This window comes from Scophthalmus maximus, chromosome 14 (genome assembly GCF_022379125.1).
Source record: "Scophthalmus maximus strain ysfricsl-2021 chromosome 14, ASM2237912v1, whole genome shotgun sequence".
Lineage (NCBI taxonomy): Eukaryota > Metazoa > Chordata > Actinopteri > Pleuronectiformes > Scophthalmidae > Scophthalmus > Scophthalmus maximus.
In genome coordinates this window covers 12016798-12034152 of record NC_061528.1, presented here as the reverse complement: position 1 = coordinate 12034152, position 17355 = coordinate 12016798, and the positions used below count along the sequence as shown (strand labels likewise).

Sequence of the window (17355 nt, the reverse complement as noted above, 5' to 3'; positions counted from 1 at the left end):
ACCAAACACGATAAAACTTTGTACCTTACCTATGTCATTTTGTGTTTTTTCTGCCTGCCGCTCATTTAGTTTCACAGATTTTTTTGGGCCATGTTACTGCAGTGTCTGGTGTTTGATTCAGACTGGGGACCTTTGTTAAATGTCACCGCCCTCGTCTGTCTCCTCATGTTTCCTCTCTGTTTCTCCTGTCCACTATTGTGGAAAAGCCCTCAAAAAGTCTAAAAGAAAGAAAAAAAGAAGCTGTGATTAGTCTTGTTTGTTAATTACCCCAGTTTTTGGTAAGCATACTGAAACGTGAAAATCAAAGGCTGGTTTTGCATTTGGTTTGTAAATTTCTGCTCCAAAGAAGGAAGAGAGCTTTTGTTTCAGATGTCGTTTCTGCTTCCACGAGGCATATGTGTAGGTCTTGAGAGATTGAGAAATTGATGTGTAAAGCAGGATGGTGGGACGGCGAAAGTTAAGATTCTGTCTTTTCTCTCGGTGACAGCGATTAAAGACACGTGTACTCTCCAGTAAAGACGCTCCGTTTCCTCACAGGCCTCTACCTCGTGCGTGACGGAGCTGCATAATTTGAGTCGGCGTTTGTTTTTATTTCTTACTGGACTCATGTGACTGATGATATTTCATCACTCGCATCCAATTAACTCTGACCCTTTTTGTCTCTTTTTTCAGAATTCGATGAATCTTCCCCCGGACAAAGCGCGACTGTTGCGGCAGTACGACAACGAGAAGAAGTGGGAGCTCATCTGTGATCAGGTGGGCACCTGTCCCTCCTCTGTTTACTATCCAGACTCACAACAACAACAACTGTTGGAAATAACTAAGATATATAGTTATCAATCAGCCTTACAGTTCAACATAAAAATCAAAACGTGATGCTACATACTGTATATGTACTGTATGTCAGGACATGCCCCACTGCATGTCGTGACCACAGCGCCCACGCCCCATCGCCCTGTCTTTATCCTGTAAGCCTCTCCTGGCCTTTACACCCTGCCCTGACTTCCCTGGTCAAGTGGGTTAAGTGGCACAGCAGGGAGCACACATCAGTTAGCCAGTTAAAAAAACCCGTGGAGGAAATAACCGAGGGTGCATGTTGTGCATTCAGCTGTGGCCTTGAGTGCTCCGCTCAGCCTGCAACCTCCGTGCCATAGATTTTTCTGCGTCCCTGAGCAGAGGAAGGGGGGAAAAAAAGTCCAGATCAAGACCTCCACCCACTAAAACTGTATTCACGGCCACTGAACCTGGAGGGAACGGTGCCAGAGGGAGGCCACAGGACTTCTGACCAGCAGACAGAAATCCTCTTTCAGTTAATAGTGTTCCTCTTTCAGACCTGAAGTCAAAATAGCTGGTTCCTCTTTTATTGTAAATGAGGCAGTTGATTAAAAAAAACCTGCCCGGTGATTTTGCTGACGAGTAGCTTGGCTGCTTGGGTTTAGATTTACTGTAAAAGAGAACAAAATGCAAATACCCCAGTGTCGGCTACATCCACATCCAACCTGCCACGTTTTCATTTTAAAACACATCACCGCTGTTACTTTAACACCTGCCGTCCACACTACTGCGACTTTTTCGAGGAACCCAAAACAGAGAGGGTTGGAAACGCTGCCGACCCCGTTTTAGTCAGAAAAGTCCAGGGCTGCAGCGTCGTAAGGACGGGCAGTAAATGACGCGTCACCTGCATTCGCTTCCAGATTGGAAGTGGACTGGTGAACAAGTCCTCCGGTGTCTTTATCCTTCTCTTGTTTTCCCAAACAAGCCTATACCTAGGACGGCACCGGCAGCTCTGGGAGTGAAGTGTTTTCTTTGTCATGGCCACAGTGATTTCCCTTTATGTAACCATGGCAACAGTGATGGACGGAGGCAGAGAAGCAGAGATGACAGGGGCATCCCCTTTGAAAAACAGGCCCTGCAAAGTTTGAAATATTAAAACGTTTTTTGGGGCAATTATGAGACTTTATGAAGGATGGAGGAGGCTCTTGGTGTGGAAGCAGGGTTAAGACGTCCAGGGGAGAAAGAAAACGTTGAACTCACGGCTGTCAAATCCTGGGACTGCTGATTGTTTCCAGGCAACAACACATTTACTACAGAAAAATACATACATGCATATATATGTCCTAGACATATGTATTGTTTTCATGTGTACACGTAAAAGCGCACAAACATGTCTGTATATAGCAATTTTTTTTCTTTTTTAAACTCTTGTTGGGTGATTGTCACCTCTTGAGTCTCTGCTGTACTCCCTCAGGTGCTGAGGGGGATCTGTACATCACCCCTCGGATTCAGTATGAACCAGCTCTCCCAGACAAAACTGCCACAGTGAGCATGTTGGAACCAGTTTAAATGAGGTCCTAAAAACCAGACACATGTTCTTTATAATATACTGCTGCTTCATGTATTTACAGCTTGTTTCCATGCCTCACATTTCTTTGCATGCAACAGGGTATGTTCAGCACTCGGCAAATCACGTACCACGTTGCAGACGGACAGATTTTTATCGTAGTTCTGTAGCAAATGAAACTCTCAAACAGGACTGATCTGACAGCTGTGTCCATGACTGGCAGCTCTTTTTCCTGACCCCACTGCCATCTTTCCTGTTTTCGTGAGACAATCTCACTGAGGCTGGGAAAAATGTGATGTCGCCGATAACGCAGCAGAGCCGGGAGCATTTGATCCAGGATTTTTTACACAGAGGGAACACATGCACACATGAAGCAGATATTACTATTTCATCTCTGTATTTCTGTCAGTGTGGCCATCCTACATATTCACACAGAGACACACAAATATAGAGACCTAGAAACTGTTTATACTACACAAAAGAACTTGATCATAAAAACCCCCCCGATATGAACGCTGAAGTGGAATAGAGTTTGTGTCATTTCGATGAAAGCGAATGTAAATACACAGAGGCAAAGTTGTCAGCCACCGCCGGAGAAATCCAGGGCTCAATTCCCAGTTGTGGTGCATCAGACTCATCTTACTGTGTGGAGACATTTGTTGTATTTAAAAGCAGGAAGCTGGTCGGCGCTTCCGCACAGTGTGGGGTTGGATCGGGTGCAGGATAGTGCTTCCTTTTGTGAAAGTTATTATTGGCACAAGAAAAAAAAAAGTGGTTGGTGACCACTGAACCACATGAAGGGAAATGGGTCATTTCAAATTAGGGGGACAAACGGTGGGGAAATAGAAAATGCAGCAAACGGCAACTTGCTGTCATCTTCGTTTTATTTAAAACACAACAACCTAGCCAATAACGACACTCATCAACTGTATTTATTCCACTTTGTGAAATGGCAGCTTTAGAGAACACGTTTCACACGAGGGCCTAATCAAGTAACTGTACACAGAGACTGATTCGTGCAGGTCCGAGATCCACGCAAACGCTCGGATGCACTGAACGTCAGATTCTCTGGTACCACAGAGAGAACGGGTGTAAAGGTGGACTTTTCCCCAAAGGTCTTCACCTTGAAGTCGGTCGGCTTGACGAAGAATACATTTCCTCAATGACATTCTCTTCTGTCTCACACGTTCTGACGGCAGCGTCATGTGGTCATAATCACTAAATAGACCCATTCATGCCACTGTGGCGTGGCACTGTAGCCTGTTCCAAATACGGTTTCCCTCTCAACCCACTGATCCAAATCCAGCACTAATCCGTTGTATTTATATTTAGAGCACAATAATGTGAGGGATTTGATCTAAAACCACTTCCACAAGACATGTGCTCACTCAGTCCCTCAGGCAGGTTATGCTTCCTTAGCTCATTAAGCTAAATGACAACAATTGCCTGGACAGTCGTTTCATGATCCTGTGCCCTTTCGGTGACCTTAACGGTTTCACCTGAACGACGACAACACACGTGACCTCGTACGGAAGGTCGTTGACCCCCAGCGAAGCAGGTTCTTAGTTCAGGAGTCATTGTTGTTATTTTCATTTTGGCCTCTTAACGTTGAACATAATCTGGGGATCCCATCAGTTGAAGGATAACTCAAGGGTGTCATTTACTCAGAGCCTGTTCAGTTTTAATCTGGTGGATTTAGTGTCAACAACAGTTGACTGTAAACTGGAGATGTGCTCAGTCGTGCGAGGCTGTGATTTTTCTTATTGTATATAGAAAAGCTACTGAACTGTTTAACATTAAATCTTGATTCATGATATCATTCTTAAATGAACTCATATGTATTCACAAATTCTAAATCCCCTGTCTTTGGGTGTTTCTGCTCTGTATTCTCACCCCTCCCACTTTGACACCATTCTTCTCATCTCACCCTTGTTTTCCTCTCTTTGACAGGAGCGTTTCCAGGTGAAAAACCCGCCTCACACGTACCTGCAGAAGCTGAGGAGTTATCTAGACCCAGCAGTCACAAGAAAGGTGAATGTCCTCCTGCTAACATTCTGTCCTTTTCCACTGGCCTGGCTGTTCCACAGCTGCATGTCTTCCTTCCCCTCTGACCCTCCATCTCTTGTTCAGGATATCCCTACAGCTGAGGAGAGATCCCACACAGGGTTACTGCTGGAGACGACTTCAGTTACAAAACAGGCAGCAGTGCGGTGTAGTGAGAAAGGAGACAGTTGTTTATTTGGAACGCCCTGGTCTGAGAAACCACTTCCCAGCCTAAGAGTCATTAAGCAAGACAAGCCGATCCCTAGTTGTGCTGCTCTCTGGCTGGAGAGGCTGGAAAACAAACTTGAAGGCAGATGAGAGAATATATTATAGATGCAGACAGTCAGACTAAATGCTGCAAAAAATGCGCACTGAAAGTATCAAGCAGCTACATGATAGAAAATGTTTTACGACATCATCCCAGCAGCCAGCCCTGTGTGTTTCCCTGGCGTCTTGCAGAAGAGCGTAAGAGGAAGGGCTCCGTGAAGCAGGGTATCAGCCAGCCCTGGCTTTGCCAAAATGTCTCCTCTTTTTTGGCTGTGGGGAGAGAGCTGTGTGGGGAGAGAGCTGTGTGGGGAGAGAGCTGTGTGGGGAGAGAGCTGTGTGGGGAGAGAGCTGTGTGGGGAGAGAGCTGTGTGGGGAGCGCTGCGACACCAGTCTCTGTGATCAACACATCAACCAACAGCCTCCGCCAGAAAAACAAGAAATTGCTGAGTAATTAAGTTTGCACCGACTGGAATTAAAATTTTCACCTGAAAAGCATGAACGGAGATGACTGTTTAAAAGAAACAAATACATAGAGACACACAGACGCTTATATAGACACACAAACATGACATATACACAGCGAATGGCCTATTTTTGTGCATGATTTTATAAAATATAATGAATTAATTTCAGGTGTTAACAAATCTAAATCCTGGCAGTCCAATTTTTTTCAAAATCTACTTTCATATACAGTTTAAAGTCATTTCAAATGAATCACGTTTGGTAGCTGGTGCTAATGTAGTGCAACTTGAGTTTATCGGAACAGTCTGTGGGCCGATATCAGGTTTGGGAATGTTAGGATTTGTTGCTACGCCGCCTTGGTTTCTGAATCATAACGTAACATAATGTAAGAGATTACACCCAAGCTGATAAAGGCCGAGTGACGCAGGTTAAAGGAGACGCAGTGGACATAGCAATGTAAAGGTTAAAGCGAGTGGCGGGGTGCCAGGGCAGCCTCAAGGCCTGGCCGCTGTCGTGCTTTGGACGAAGAGAACTAATCAGTTGCTTTCGGTGTGTGCAACATGTCCCTGTGCTTTATATACTGTAAGTCTATTTCGTGTGGTCTGGAGTGGTACAGGCTAGAGGAATAGACTGACGACTTTTGGAAATAGATAGGTAGGTAGAGAATATTGATACCACTCCCATATCTGTTCATTAAATATAAGGCGACAACCAGTAGTCGGCCAACTCACTAAACAAGTGAATAAGCGTATTTTGCACCTCTCCGGGTGTAAACACTTGGCACAAGGACCTCATCCAGACCAGACAGCCACTAGTGTTTGCTCGCGTGTCAGACTCGATTAAGTCCTCCCTCGCTTTCTTTTCTTTAAGTCGTCCGTGGCTACATGACTAACCCGTTGTTGTCGTCCATATCCAACCATTCTTGGATGAGACAACCTTTGAGGGACTTGCCTAAACTCCCCCTTTGTTCATTTATCATCTTGTTCTATCCCAGTTTATGTTTGGTCCCATCGGCCGAGACACGTGGGATTTTGGGAAATCAGCCTGACTTGCGTCGCCGCCCCTGATTGTTCCTTGATTCGAAAAACACGGAGCGGACATGTACGCGGGAATTGAATGGGCGAAGTGAGGAGGGCAAGAGAGAGGGAGGGGGGACGGCAGAGGGGGAGAAAGAGATGGACAGACAACAGGGGAAAGAGAGACCAAAAAAAGCACAAGAGAGCACGGAGGAAAAGAAAGACTTATGGGCTTCTTCCTACATTCCTGCTCCATCCCCCTTTTCTTCAAGCCCGAATACAATTGTGCCACTGTGAGAGAGCTGGAGGTCATTGCCTCTGCTTTCCATAGGCAGGCTCCGGTGCATTCCTCTGGGCAGCTCCCAGCCAATAGGCAGCCAAGGAGGAAGAGCTCCAGTCCAACTAGTCCCCAAGAATGTATCAGCCATTGATTTGTTTCCAGGATGACCTCTTCTGAGCTCACACTCCCCCAAAATCTCTCCTTTTTTTCCCTCCTCCCGCAAACTCTGGCTCATGTCCTGTCTCCCTGCTCTTACTCTCCCCTTTCACTGCTCCCTCTCTGTCTCCCCTCCTCTCCCTTCACGCCGGTTCCTCTCTCTCCCCCTGCTCTTTTGGTGATGCAGCTGGTTGTACTTAAAGTGTGGAGTGTAGTGCATTTGGTGGGAGAAGAAGAAAGACGAGGGAGGGGGGGGTGGGGGGTGCCTCTGGGAACTTGCGCAGTATCCCTAAATATGCTCTGCTTTCCCCAAAGACACACAAAGGACTCCTCCCTAATAAAAAGACTCTGTTTCTCATCTCCTTACGTGCCAAACACACACCGCCCAGGCCCAAAGACACAGACTACAGAGGGAGAGAGAGAGAGAGAGAGAGACCCTCAGCTTTGGGAACAGCTCCCTTCTCTGTGGAGGTTAATAATAGGTTCACACAGGGCTGAGGTCTGTTTCCTCCCCGATACAAACACATCATGGAAAGTGACCCAGCCCTCCGACCCTGGGTGGATTCTTCTCGTCTGTTCTCTTCTCGTCTGTACTCTTCTCGTCTGTTCTCTTCTCGTCTGTTCTCTTCTCGTCTCTTCTCTTCTCGTCTGTACTCTTCTCGTCTGTTCTCTTCTCGTCTGTTCTCTTCTCGTCTGTACTCTTCTCGTCTGTTCTCTTCTCGTCTGTTCTCTTCTCGTCTCTTCTCTTCTCGTCTGTACTCTTCTCGTCTGTACTCTTCTCGTCTGTACTCTTCTCGTCTGTTCTCTTCTCGTCTCTTCTCAAAACACCTTGAACAAGCACACAGAGAACTCCCTCATGAAAATGGATGAAAATGGATTATTTATTGAAGGAGAGTTTGACCGGGGAGGTCACGAGTGGAGCTGCGACTAAATCATTTATTTTACGTTCAACAATGATGTGATTATTTTGCTGATTAATCAATGAAACATACGGTTGAATAAAAGTCCGCCCAACTTCGATATTAAGTTTACAGTGATCACATGACCAAGGGAAGCAGCAAATTCTCACTTATGAGAAGCTGAAATGAGAAAAAATTTGGTGTTTCTGATTGAAAAATTATGAATTTGAATTTGAAAATGGCAAAATGAATTGTTAGCAGTAAATTTGTTTGGTTACGTGGGACAATGGACAAAGTAGTTCAAACCCAATTCTACAAATTATACAAGTAAAAGCTAATTTTTGCGTTTGTTCATTGTTGTTCTTTAAAAAGTTTTTATGGAAATATTTTTTTGACAGCACACAAGTCCAAGAGACAACAGTTGAATGGGAGATGATGCTTTTCCACTTTTGACAGACTGTAATATTTGGCTTCTTGTTGTTTTATTTATAGAAGAAAAAAAGATTGAAAACAGAATAGTTACAAATGTGGGTTTTTTTTCCCTGAGAAAATTTATGAGAAATTTGATGTATTAAAATTGATTTATTTCCCCCCCTTCCCTTCATAATGAAATTGTAGCACACATACTCTATGTTTTTAAACAAAGCAACCCATTGTGTGGAACTGCAGAGGATAGCGACTTTTTAAAAAGTGATCAAAATGAAACCTTTCATCTCTCTTCTGATCCTTCACGCCCTCTCATCAGGGACTCCCCTTCCCGTAGCACCGAGGCTGCTCGATCACCACTGGTCGCTCGCCTCTTTTGTTCCTGCGGTTGTGTAACAGCCTGAAGGGCCCTTTGTTTTTGTTTTTGCAAATCGCCTCTTGTCAGAGGAGGAAATCAAAGCGAACCCCGCTCACGTTCCTTGTTCTGTTGGTTCCTGTTTCATTTACACATCATGCACTTCATGCACGTCTCTCTCACACCACCGTCTAGTCTCCGTATCCACAGTAACCAAGAAGGTGTATGTGTGTACAATGTGTGTCTGCCTTGTGTCCTGGTACTAACCAGTTAGGTTACTTGGTTTTATCACGCTGCTCCCAGCAAGGACTACTGCTGTATAAAGAACCAACATGAGCAAACAAGATAACAGGAACTGTTTCTATATTCACAGTTTCCAGTGAGTCGGCTCGCCCGCTCTTTTTTTGCCTGTTCAATGGTTACTGGCAAGTAAAAGGCTCATTTAAGCATCGTATGAGAACAACCCAGTCCCAGCTTCGATTCTTCTTGCTTTTGATCAGTGCAGCTCTTTCCTGCTTTCACGTTTAAATGTCACTGTGGTTGCGTCTGGGTCTGTTTGGCTGACCTTTCTGTCAGAAAACAAATCTAAAGTTCTCCTCAGTCAAAACATCCCTGTGCTACCACTTTTTGATGATTTACAGTTCTGGCGATGTGATGAAATATTAACTCGCCCCTTCTTTCCCTCCTCAGAAATTCAGACGGAGGGTTCAGGAGTCCACCCAAGTCCTGAGAGAACTGGAAATTTCATTACGAACAAATCATATAGGGTGAGTCACTGCGGGATTGTGTGCAGCTTGTGCAGTGTTGAATGTCCTGGACCTGGTTATATTAGATTCAGGGGGAAAAGTCTGGCATTCCAGACACCCGGAGATGCAGACACTGACACTAACCGCCACCATCCCCCATCCTACCTCCAGGCCTAATATTACACAGAGAGCCATGTGGTAATAGAGGATAGATGAATCGATTGATTGTTCGGTGCGGCCGACACATGAACGCTCTCTGGAGCAAGGAAAAAAACCTTGCAGCCGCGGAGCTGCACAACTTGATACGTCATTGTTTCAGTCTCGCGTCCAGGAGAGGTATTGTAGTAGATGTTTCTAAAGGCGTCATGGTTTCACAACAGATAAAAACGCAGCATTTAGCTTTTCTGCTGTAATTCCTGGTATTCTGGAATAGCAAGCCTGAGCCTGACGCAGCTGATAGTGATCCAGTGCCGTTCAGTCCGCCTGGAAGATCAATATCTCAATGAGAGTCATACAAGGTTTTCGTGGTTTGTCTTGCTCCAGATCACAAAGCCTGTTTGTGTGATTAGAAGCCCTGATAGTTAGAGACTGCCATGGATCGCTCGGCATTATTAATGAGGCCTAATGCATTCTGGGAGCTGTAGGATCATTTATCAAGGTGATGCCTAATTGAATGAAAAACTGATTTTATTTTATCTGATGGTCAAATAAGAAAACAATGCCATACACTGGGTACAGTAAACGGTTTCAATAATCAGTAACAGAAAATGAACTTGATGTTTGTGAAATCAATTGAATTATATGGTGCTGAAACCTAACCGTTCCTCGTCAATTAAAATCGCAGCATGAAAGGGGAACTGGGCCAATTTTAGAGATTTGATGAATTGGATTCTGCGAGCACAGGATAATTAATAAATGAGGCCGAGAGCGATCGGCTGACAGGGATGTAGGAGGTGGACAAACACAGGAGACGTAAATACCCGGTCAAAGACAGGAAGCAGAGGCAACGATGAGAGCATCTGCTGGCAACAGACAGAGAGGCAGAGATACTAGTTGCTCAACCATCACAAGAGCTCAAAGACACATGCGTTATCAAAACTACGTCTCTTAATCCCTCTGTTTTTCTCTGTTTCCTCCCTCCCACGGACATTACCTCATTTCAACTCGTCTGGTTCACTCTAGCAGAAATTCGCAAAATCATCTCATGATTCTGACAACACTGTCCCTCACACTCCTGCACACTGTTGACACACTGATCAGATTCTGCTCCTCAAACCAAAATAAACTCCGACCAGAGAACCAGAGACTGCGTCCCATCTGGCTGAGCGGTTGAGGCACTGTTTGGATTAACTCTTTTTTTTTTTTCGCGACCTAATGTTGATAACTAGATTACGTTATTAATCGACCTAATCTAGATTAGGCAACGAGGCATTACCATTATGGCAGAGTGATGGGGAGAGAGGTTGAGAGGGTGGGGGATGTTGAGGAGGCAAGATGTCACCCGCTCAGACAGTGAATGATTCTGCTTCTTTTCAGAGGTGAAACATAGAAACGTATATCTGTCATGTATAATATCTGTCCGTATAATAAGCAGATTGTCCCCTGCGTTCGGGGACAATCCCGGCTCCCTTTCCGCCCCTCACATGTTGCTCAGTTGCCAACAACATGTGGTGAATGGGAGGATTGTTAGTTAGTGTCCTGTGGTAATGATTACCATGTGGCCCGAAAAGGCCACACCTCCAAGCCCTTTCAAAACACAAGGGGCCCTACCAGGCACGGCTTGCCTGGACGTTCTCGTCAGTCTTACTCGGTCCCATGCAGTTACTCCACGGGGGACCTAATAAAGAAGCAGCTAGTAGATTTTTAAAGCAGCTTAGCCCTACATCTTTAGGGTGGTGCCACTCAGCGGACTGCCTGTGCGTCATTATGTTTATGCCCTGCAAATTTGTCTAAATCGAGGAGCAATCAGGCCTGGCGGAGAAGTCGAGCCTTCAATAAAAAGACACGGTTCTTGAATGTGCTGCTATTAAATAAAGATGTTCTGTGATTCCGCTCACACCGCTTACGAACGTGGAAGGAGAACAGAAACATGCCAAAGGTAGCGGGATATTTCCTGTGAAAAAACTCAGCTGCTTACTTGTCTTTATCAAAGTGTTAGTGAAGCAGAGATAGAAAAGAAAGGCAGACTCAGTAATGAGATTCTGTTTTCTGTGTGTCGATGCCTCAGCTTTTGCAAACGCTTGCATATGTGAAATGTTTGTTGCTCTGAGCCAGGAAGCCTTGAAGTCTGTCAAACGCGTCATTACAGTTTTTCTTGTAAAACTGAAGAAGAGGTTGTCAATAATCTGAAAACAGCTGTACTTGTATGGTCAAGTATGGTCAAAAAGCCTGCTCTGAGTGTTAAAAAATAAAGAAATGACACATTAAATATTGTACACAGAAGCCTTTAAAATAGCTTAATGTTATCACAACAGCAAGAGATTTTCCAGCTCTTATGACTCATGTGTGCCTATTATTGTGGTATTGTGGTTGTGAGACATGCACAGGCAAAGTTATTACATGATGTGCAACAGATTATATACAATCAAAGAAAATAAGGCAGATCCATACAGTCCGTTTGGTGAGTCGGTTGGGCATGTCCATGAAATGCAACGCGTCTGCACGATGCAATATGCACATAAACGATAGGGGCACATACTGGCCTATCGTCTACAATGGTGCCACCATCAGACATAACCATATGTTTACCTCATCCAGTGTCGCCATGTTTTTTATTTACACTACAGTTCTATACAGTCTGGGGTCTGAAGTTTGCCTTCTATTGGAATAATCCAGTAACGTGTTCTACGTAGTATGTGAACAGTAACGCTCACAATGCATCTTATTGTTTATGCAAACGCGTGGCTGAACAGCAAGTATATCTGTGGTCTTAGTTTTTCACTTCCTGTTGAAACTGACTAACTCAGAAACTCCTTTTATGGTTCTGGTTCACTAAAAACTAAGAGTAAGAGTTTTTCTGGTGATCACCTTTTGCCGAGTTAACCTCATTTTCATCCTCTCCTTAGGTGGGTGAGAGAATTCCTCAACGAAGAGAACAAAGGCCTGGACGTGCTGGTGGAATATCTTTCTTTTGCACAGTATGCCGTCACGTAAGTCACCAACAGCTCTTCCTCTCTTTGCCAATTTAGTATATATGCAGAGCTGACATCCAGCACAATGCTGCTATTCTGCACAGCCGCTGATGCATCACCACACAGCACCAGCACCACCACCGCGACCACCACCGCTGCTGCCGCCTGGTCGTCAGAAACACTGAGTCACTCGGGGCCCATTGCTGACTCACTGGCACCAACCATAGGCTTCTATTCATAGATTTACAGTGTGATTATTAGTCAGTCACAAAGTCTGTGTATACAGGGCCAAAGAGCCACGCAGCTAAATTTAAAACCCACCCCCCTCCACCTCACCATATGTTATTATGGTCGGTTCACATTATGAATTATGAAGTACATTAGGGCGTAAAAACTGAAAACAAGTATCCCGTAATTAGCGGCTCTTTCCAAAGTTTCTGCCAAGTACAAGAAAACACCAGCCTTCTTGTTTATCTTTTACGTCAAACCCAGAAAAGCTCATATTTTACGTTTTATGTAAACGGTGTTGGCTTGCTTTGTTTGGAGTCAACGTAAAGGTTATTTACATTAATTTACATATTTACCAGCATGTTATGCCACAGGCATACATATAGTAACCCCATTTTAGAGAGACCCATAAAACAGGTGCGTTCAACAAAATACATCAGATAATGTATCTTTTATCATTGTTAACTTAAAAAAAAAATTGTTTTTTCAGAAATTATATCACAATGACTGTAACAAATCGACTGTTGCCCAGGCTGTAAATAACAAGAGAAACAAGATATATCAGATAAGTGTTGATGTGAACTGTGTTCTCTCTTGTTCCATGTGTTGCATTCACAGGTTTGATGGAGACTGTGTGGAGAATAACCTGGAGGCTGCGATAGACAAATCTAAGCCCTGGAGCCGCTCTATAGAAGACCTGCATGGAGGAAGCACCCTGCCGTCTCCCATCACGGGGAATGGCATCACGCGTGCCGGGCGACAATCCACGTTACGGTATGATACACACACCGACTTCAGGATTGGACCATTAACCATTCGTCAACTTTACCTTGTAACTCTTTAACTGGTTAAAAGGGTTTTTTCGGCTGGTGCAATGTAATTGCCTAGTGATTATTTTGAGAAGTCACACATTTCATATGATGCATCAGCAGCTCTTTTGTGTAGTCATGAGGTCAGTAAGACACATTTGTGCCGCAGCATGCAAATACCATTTGTCTGGAATATGTATAAAAAAAAAAATTGGGGGGGGGGGGGGTTGTTGGACTCCGACTGTGACGCATGATGGACAATGATTTTCCCTGTGACAGATGATGGCTATTTTTCTGTTCTGTTTTCATGAACGCCACACAGACCGTTCTCCAACTCCAAATCCTTGCACAACATATTTCACAGCAGTTAATTCATAAGCCCATGATAATATTCGCCCTGAGGCACAAATCCTATTCGGTTGTGCATTATTTCTCTAATCCTCCCCGCCATTCCATTGATGTCTCGGCACAGCACTCGCACCGACTTCTCTGACCACTAATCCATTTGTTTGACGAGAATAACTTTAAGAAATTGTACACAAAGAGCACTATTGATTCAACAGGGCACATGTCTTCCGAATACGAGATCCTTGCATGATAATACTCAGCCATTTTAATTGTTTGAGTTGCTGCCTGTTGTCTGTTCTCTCAAAAGTAAGAATGTGCTTTCACACTTTTGCTCCACTTTAATACAGTGACTAATCCACGTTCTCTGTTGGTCACTGCCAGTCATAGATAAGACTGATATGGTTACTATTTTAATCCACAGCCGTTAGGTGCAGTTTATTGAAATCCATGCAAACTTTCACTTGAATCCCCCCGTTAGGGGGATGAAGTTATTAAAGTACTGAGTACTAGTACACTGCATCTTCTGTACATTCAATAGTTATAACCAAGACAATCAGGGTTTGTTTATTTTTTATTAATACATATTTTTTTTCTACATTGTTGTGAAAGACTTTGCCGACAATGTTGCCCCTGTCAAATATCCATATTAGCCCATGGTAATTTGTAAAATCACCAATTACTCCTACTTCCCATCACTAATGACCGTCTGCTGCCTGCCACCGTTGCCCTTGTGTCATCACTTAAGCATGTGCAGTAAAGTGTAACAGGTCAGTGTCTTCGCTGAGGCTGACTGTGTCTTCTGTTCTAGCTGTCCTGGCGTTCATAGGCTCCATAGTCATCTTCTCTTCTGTCTGCCAATCTTCGACAGCAGGCAGGTCTCAGCTCCGCTCTGCTGGCTCACAGTGAGCTCTCTGCGGCCTTAGCCATCCCTGCTCGATCCCCAGACACATAACTGCCATAGTCAGACACGCGCACACACACACACACACACACACACACACACACACACACACACACACGCACATGCACATGCACAATCCCCCCTGCCTCATTGTACTCTATACCTCTCTGCTAGCGGTGCCCAGTTTATTTGTCCCGCTGTCTGTGTCGGGGATGTGAATTATTTGTACTGCCAGCCTCCCCTCCCGTGCCTCAGACTGAATTCTTCTTTTCCTTAGAGCAAATGGATTTTCTGCACTCATAGTTCTTGCCTCTGTGCCTGTGTGCTGCTTGTGTGGCTCCCCAAATGCCATTCTGTGCAGACGCTATAGCCTAGTTTCTGCAAAAGCCCCGTAAAAGCTAAATACTAGGCACACAACCAGTTGAGGTAGTTTAGTTTATGAGATTGTCTCTCATCTGCTATTATTGATTTAATGATTCCCAAATCCTCAGTTGTCCATCATACAGAATCTTTGTCCCTTACAGTGCTTTTTAAGATTAGTTTTGAATTAGAATAACGTGAACTCTAACCTCATGTCAAATTGAGACTTGTATGTGTCTTCTTCAAACTGCCACCTTGAAGCTCGTCGAGCAACCTGAGCTGTCCAAAGTGCTCTCAAGTAAAACGGTATGCCTGTAGAGTGACAGAGAGATAGCTAGAAACCCGTAGCTGTGTTTGTCTGTAATTTACAGCTTTCTGCTATAGTCCTAGTGTTTGATGTTCCGTGGTGTTATTTACAATGTCTTGATGTTTCCATGGTTGGTATTCAAATGTTGTAACCAGAACGTTAAATCCTGGATGTCTTGTCTTGGAACTTTTTTTCTGCTCACTGAAAATGAAAATGAGTTTTACTCAATCGGCACATAACCTATATTTGTCACTCCCCAACTTTGTGTACCTTCTCTGCTCGGATACGTACTCATTACATTTGCACTGATACATACTTGGCATTCAAAATCTGACTTCTGCATCTTCTGAATATTCAGAATTGTGCATCGACACTCTTTGCCGGAATCAAAAAGCAGAACCATATTACTCTGGCTTTGTTATACGATCTCGTTGTTTGTCCACAAAGCAGATTAAGGCAATGAGGATTTCTCATCAACTACATAAAAATAGTGCATTCCCCACCTACTTCGATTAATCAAACCAATCACTGTCACGCTCTATTTTTTGCTTTTAAGGTTAAACTTTAAACTCTTTATGATTTATATGTTTTCTGTTTGAGAAGACCAAGCTAAATTACCAAGTAATGCATTTGTAGTCCTGAAGTGTTTTGTGTTTTATATCCCCTTTGGATGTTTGATGTGTTATGTAAAAGTTCAGCTGAGTATATTTCAGGCAGGTCAAAGCAGGTTAAGGTATTACAAGTGACTGGTGTTATGTAATCTTTTATCTTTAGTTGGGTTTGTGGTTAAGAATTATTACTCACATGCGCATAAAGTCTACAGATTGGGCCACACCTTCGTTTGGATGTTGACTAAGCAGGAGGAGGTGAAGAGATAACTTCTGCCGTGAAGCAGGCGCTCCAGTTCGGCCAGACAGAGTCACCAACTGCACATTCTTTAAGGCATGAAGTTGAACTGCTTCCCTGCTTATTTTAGTGTGAACTTTTCTAATTAAACAGGAGTACGTAACCATCTTTGTCCAAACACTGCTGCCTCTTCCTTGTTCTTGCATTTTTTCAGATGCAAGCACACACACACACACACACACACACACACACACACACACACACACACACACACACACACACACACACACACACACACACACACACACACACACAGTGTTGTGACTCAGAGCCTTCAGAGCTGACGCGAATCAGCTTGTCTATCAGTAGCCTGAAGACACATTTTTCTCGAACTGGTAATAAAACCTCGTGACAAGAAAATAGTCAGAAAATAAAAAGTTTTGCTCCGACCAGCTCGATATATCACTCAGTGATTCTGCTGCTCCGTCGTCTCTCTTGTGGTGAGAGCTGCACCGGGAGGAAAGGCCTTGTTTTTTGTTCACATAAAGCTGCACAATCACTGGGCTGCATGCAAATGACTGGCTCCTATTGTGTTAGCTGTAAGCGATATCTTTGTGGAGGCTGTAGATTTTATGGCCTTTGTGTGTGTGTGTGTGTGTGTGTGTGTGTTGATGTAAGGTGGCGTGGCGGTTTAATAGCCTCCCTATGTGAAGGAGATGGTGTGTGACAGGGGCTCATTCACTAATGGCATCTGTTTTCTTGTTTGTGCTCAGATGGTCGTAGACCTGAGTCTTCCTTTTTCTCTTTTCACTCACTTGTTGTTGTGTTCTGTATGATCTTTCAGCAGCAACACACTGCCCAGCCGGCGAACGCTGAAAAACTCCCGACTGGTGTGTAAGAAAGACGACGTCCACGTCTGCATCATGTGCCTCCGTGCTATCATGAACTACCAGGTCAGCCCTCTGCACTCCCCAGTTCTCTCTTCATATTCTATTCTTCATGTAGCGCGAATGCACTTCTCACTCTCTCAGTGTCTCCTTTTAACAATTAATTATCTTATTCATGTTTTACTTCCTCCCTCCCATTTGTTTTCCATCTTCCAGTACGGCTTCAACATGGTCATGTCGCACCCACATGCTGTGAATGAAATTGCACTAAGCCTCAACAATAAAAACCCCAGGTACGTTCCAGCCAAAAGTTTAAAAAATAACTGCAAGAACAAAAAAAACAACCTCTCATTTGTTTAATTCAAAGCTTTAAAATAATCCAAATTCTAAAGGTAACTTTCAGAGTCCAACATCAGCCTCAGTGCACCTGCACACTCTGATCCAGAGTGAGTGTCTTTGTTGCTCCGGGGCACATTCATCCCGACAGACGGGTCAGGCCACCGCTGACACACACCAGCTGCTCACTGAGACAGCCAGCAGAAGGACT

The 17355-nt window shown here is 44.2% G+C and overlaps 1 protein-coding gene across 5 annotated transcripts in view; it reads left to right on the top strand.

The window, feature by feature from the left end:
- Positions 1-17355, top strand: part of fmnl2a (formin-like 2a) — a 47920-nt gene that overhangs the window by 15611 nt on the left and 14954 nt on the right. For all 5 annotated transcript variants that reach the window (XM_035603922.2, XM_035603926.2, XM_035603923.2 and 2 more), the window contains exons 2-8: positions 673-756; positions 4292-4372; positions 8936-9012; positions 12057-12140; positions 12969-13124; positions 16766-16874; positions 17025-17101. In XM_035603922.2, coding sequence (XP_035459815.2) covers positions 673-756; positions 4292-4372; positions 8936-9012; positions 12057-12140; positions 12969-13124; positions 16766-16874; positions 17025-17101 — 668 coding nt within the window. The remainder of the gene's footprint in view (positions 1-672; positions 757-4291; positions 4373-8935; positions 9013-12056; positions 12141-12968; positions 13125-16765; positions 16875-17024; positions 17102-17355) is intronic.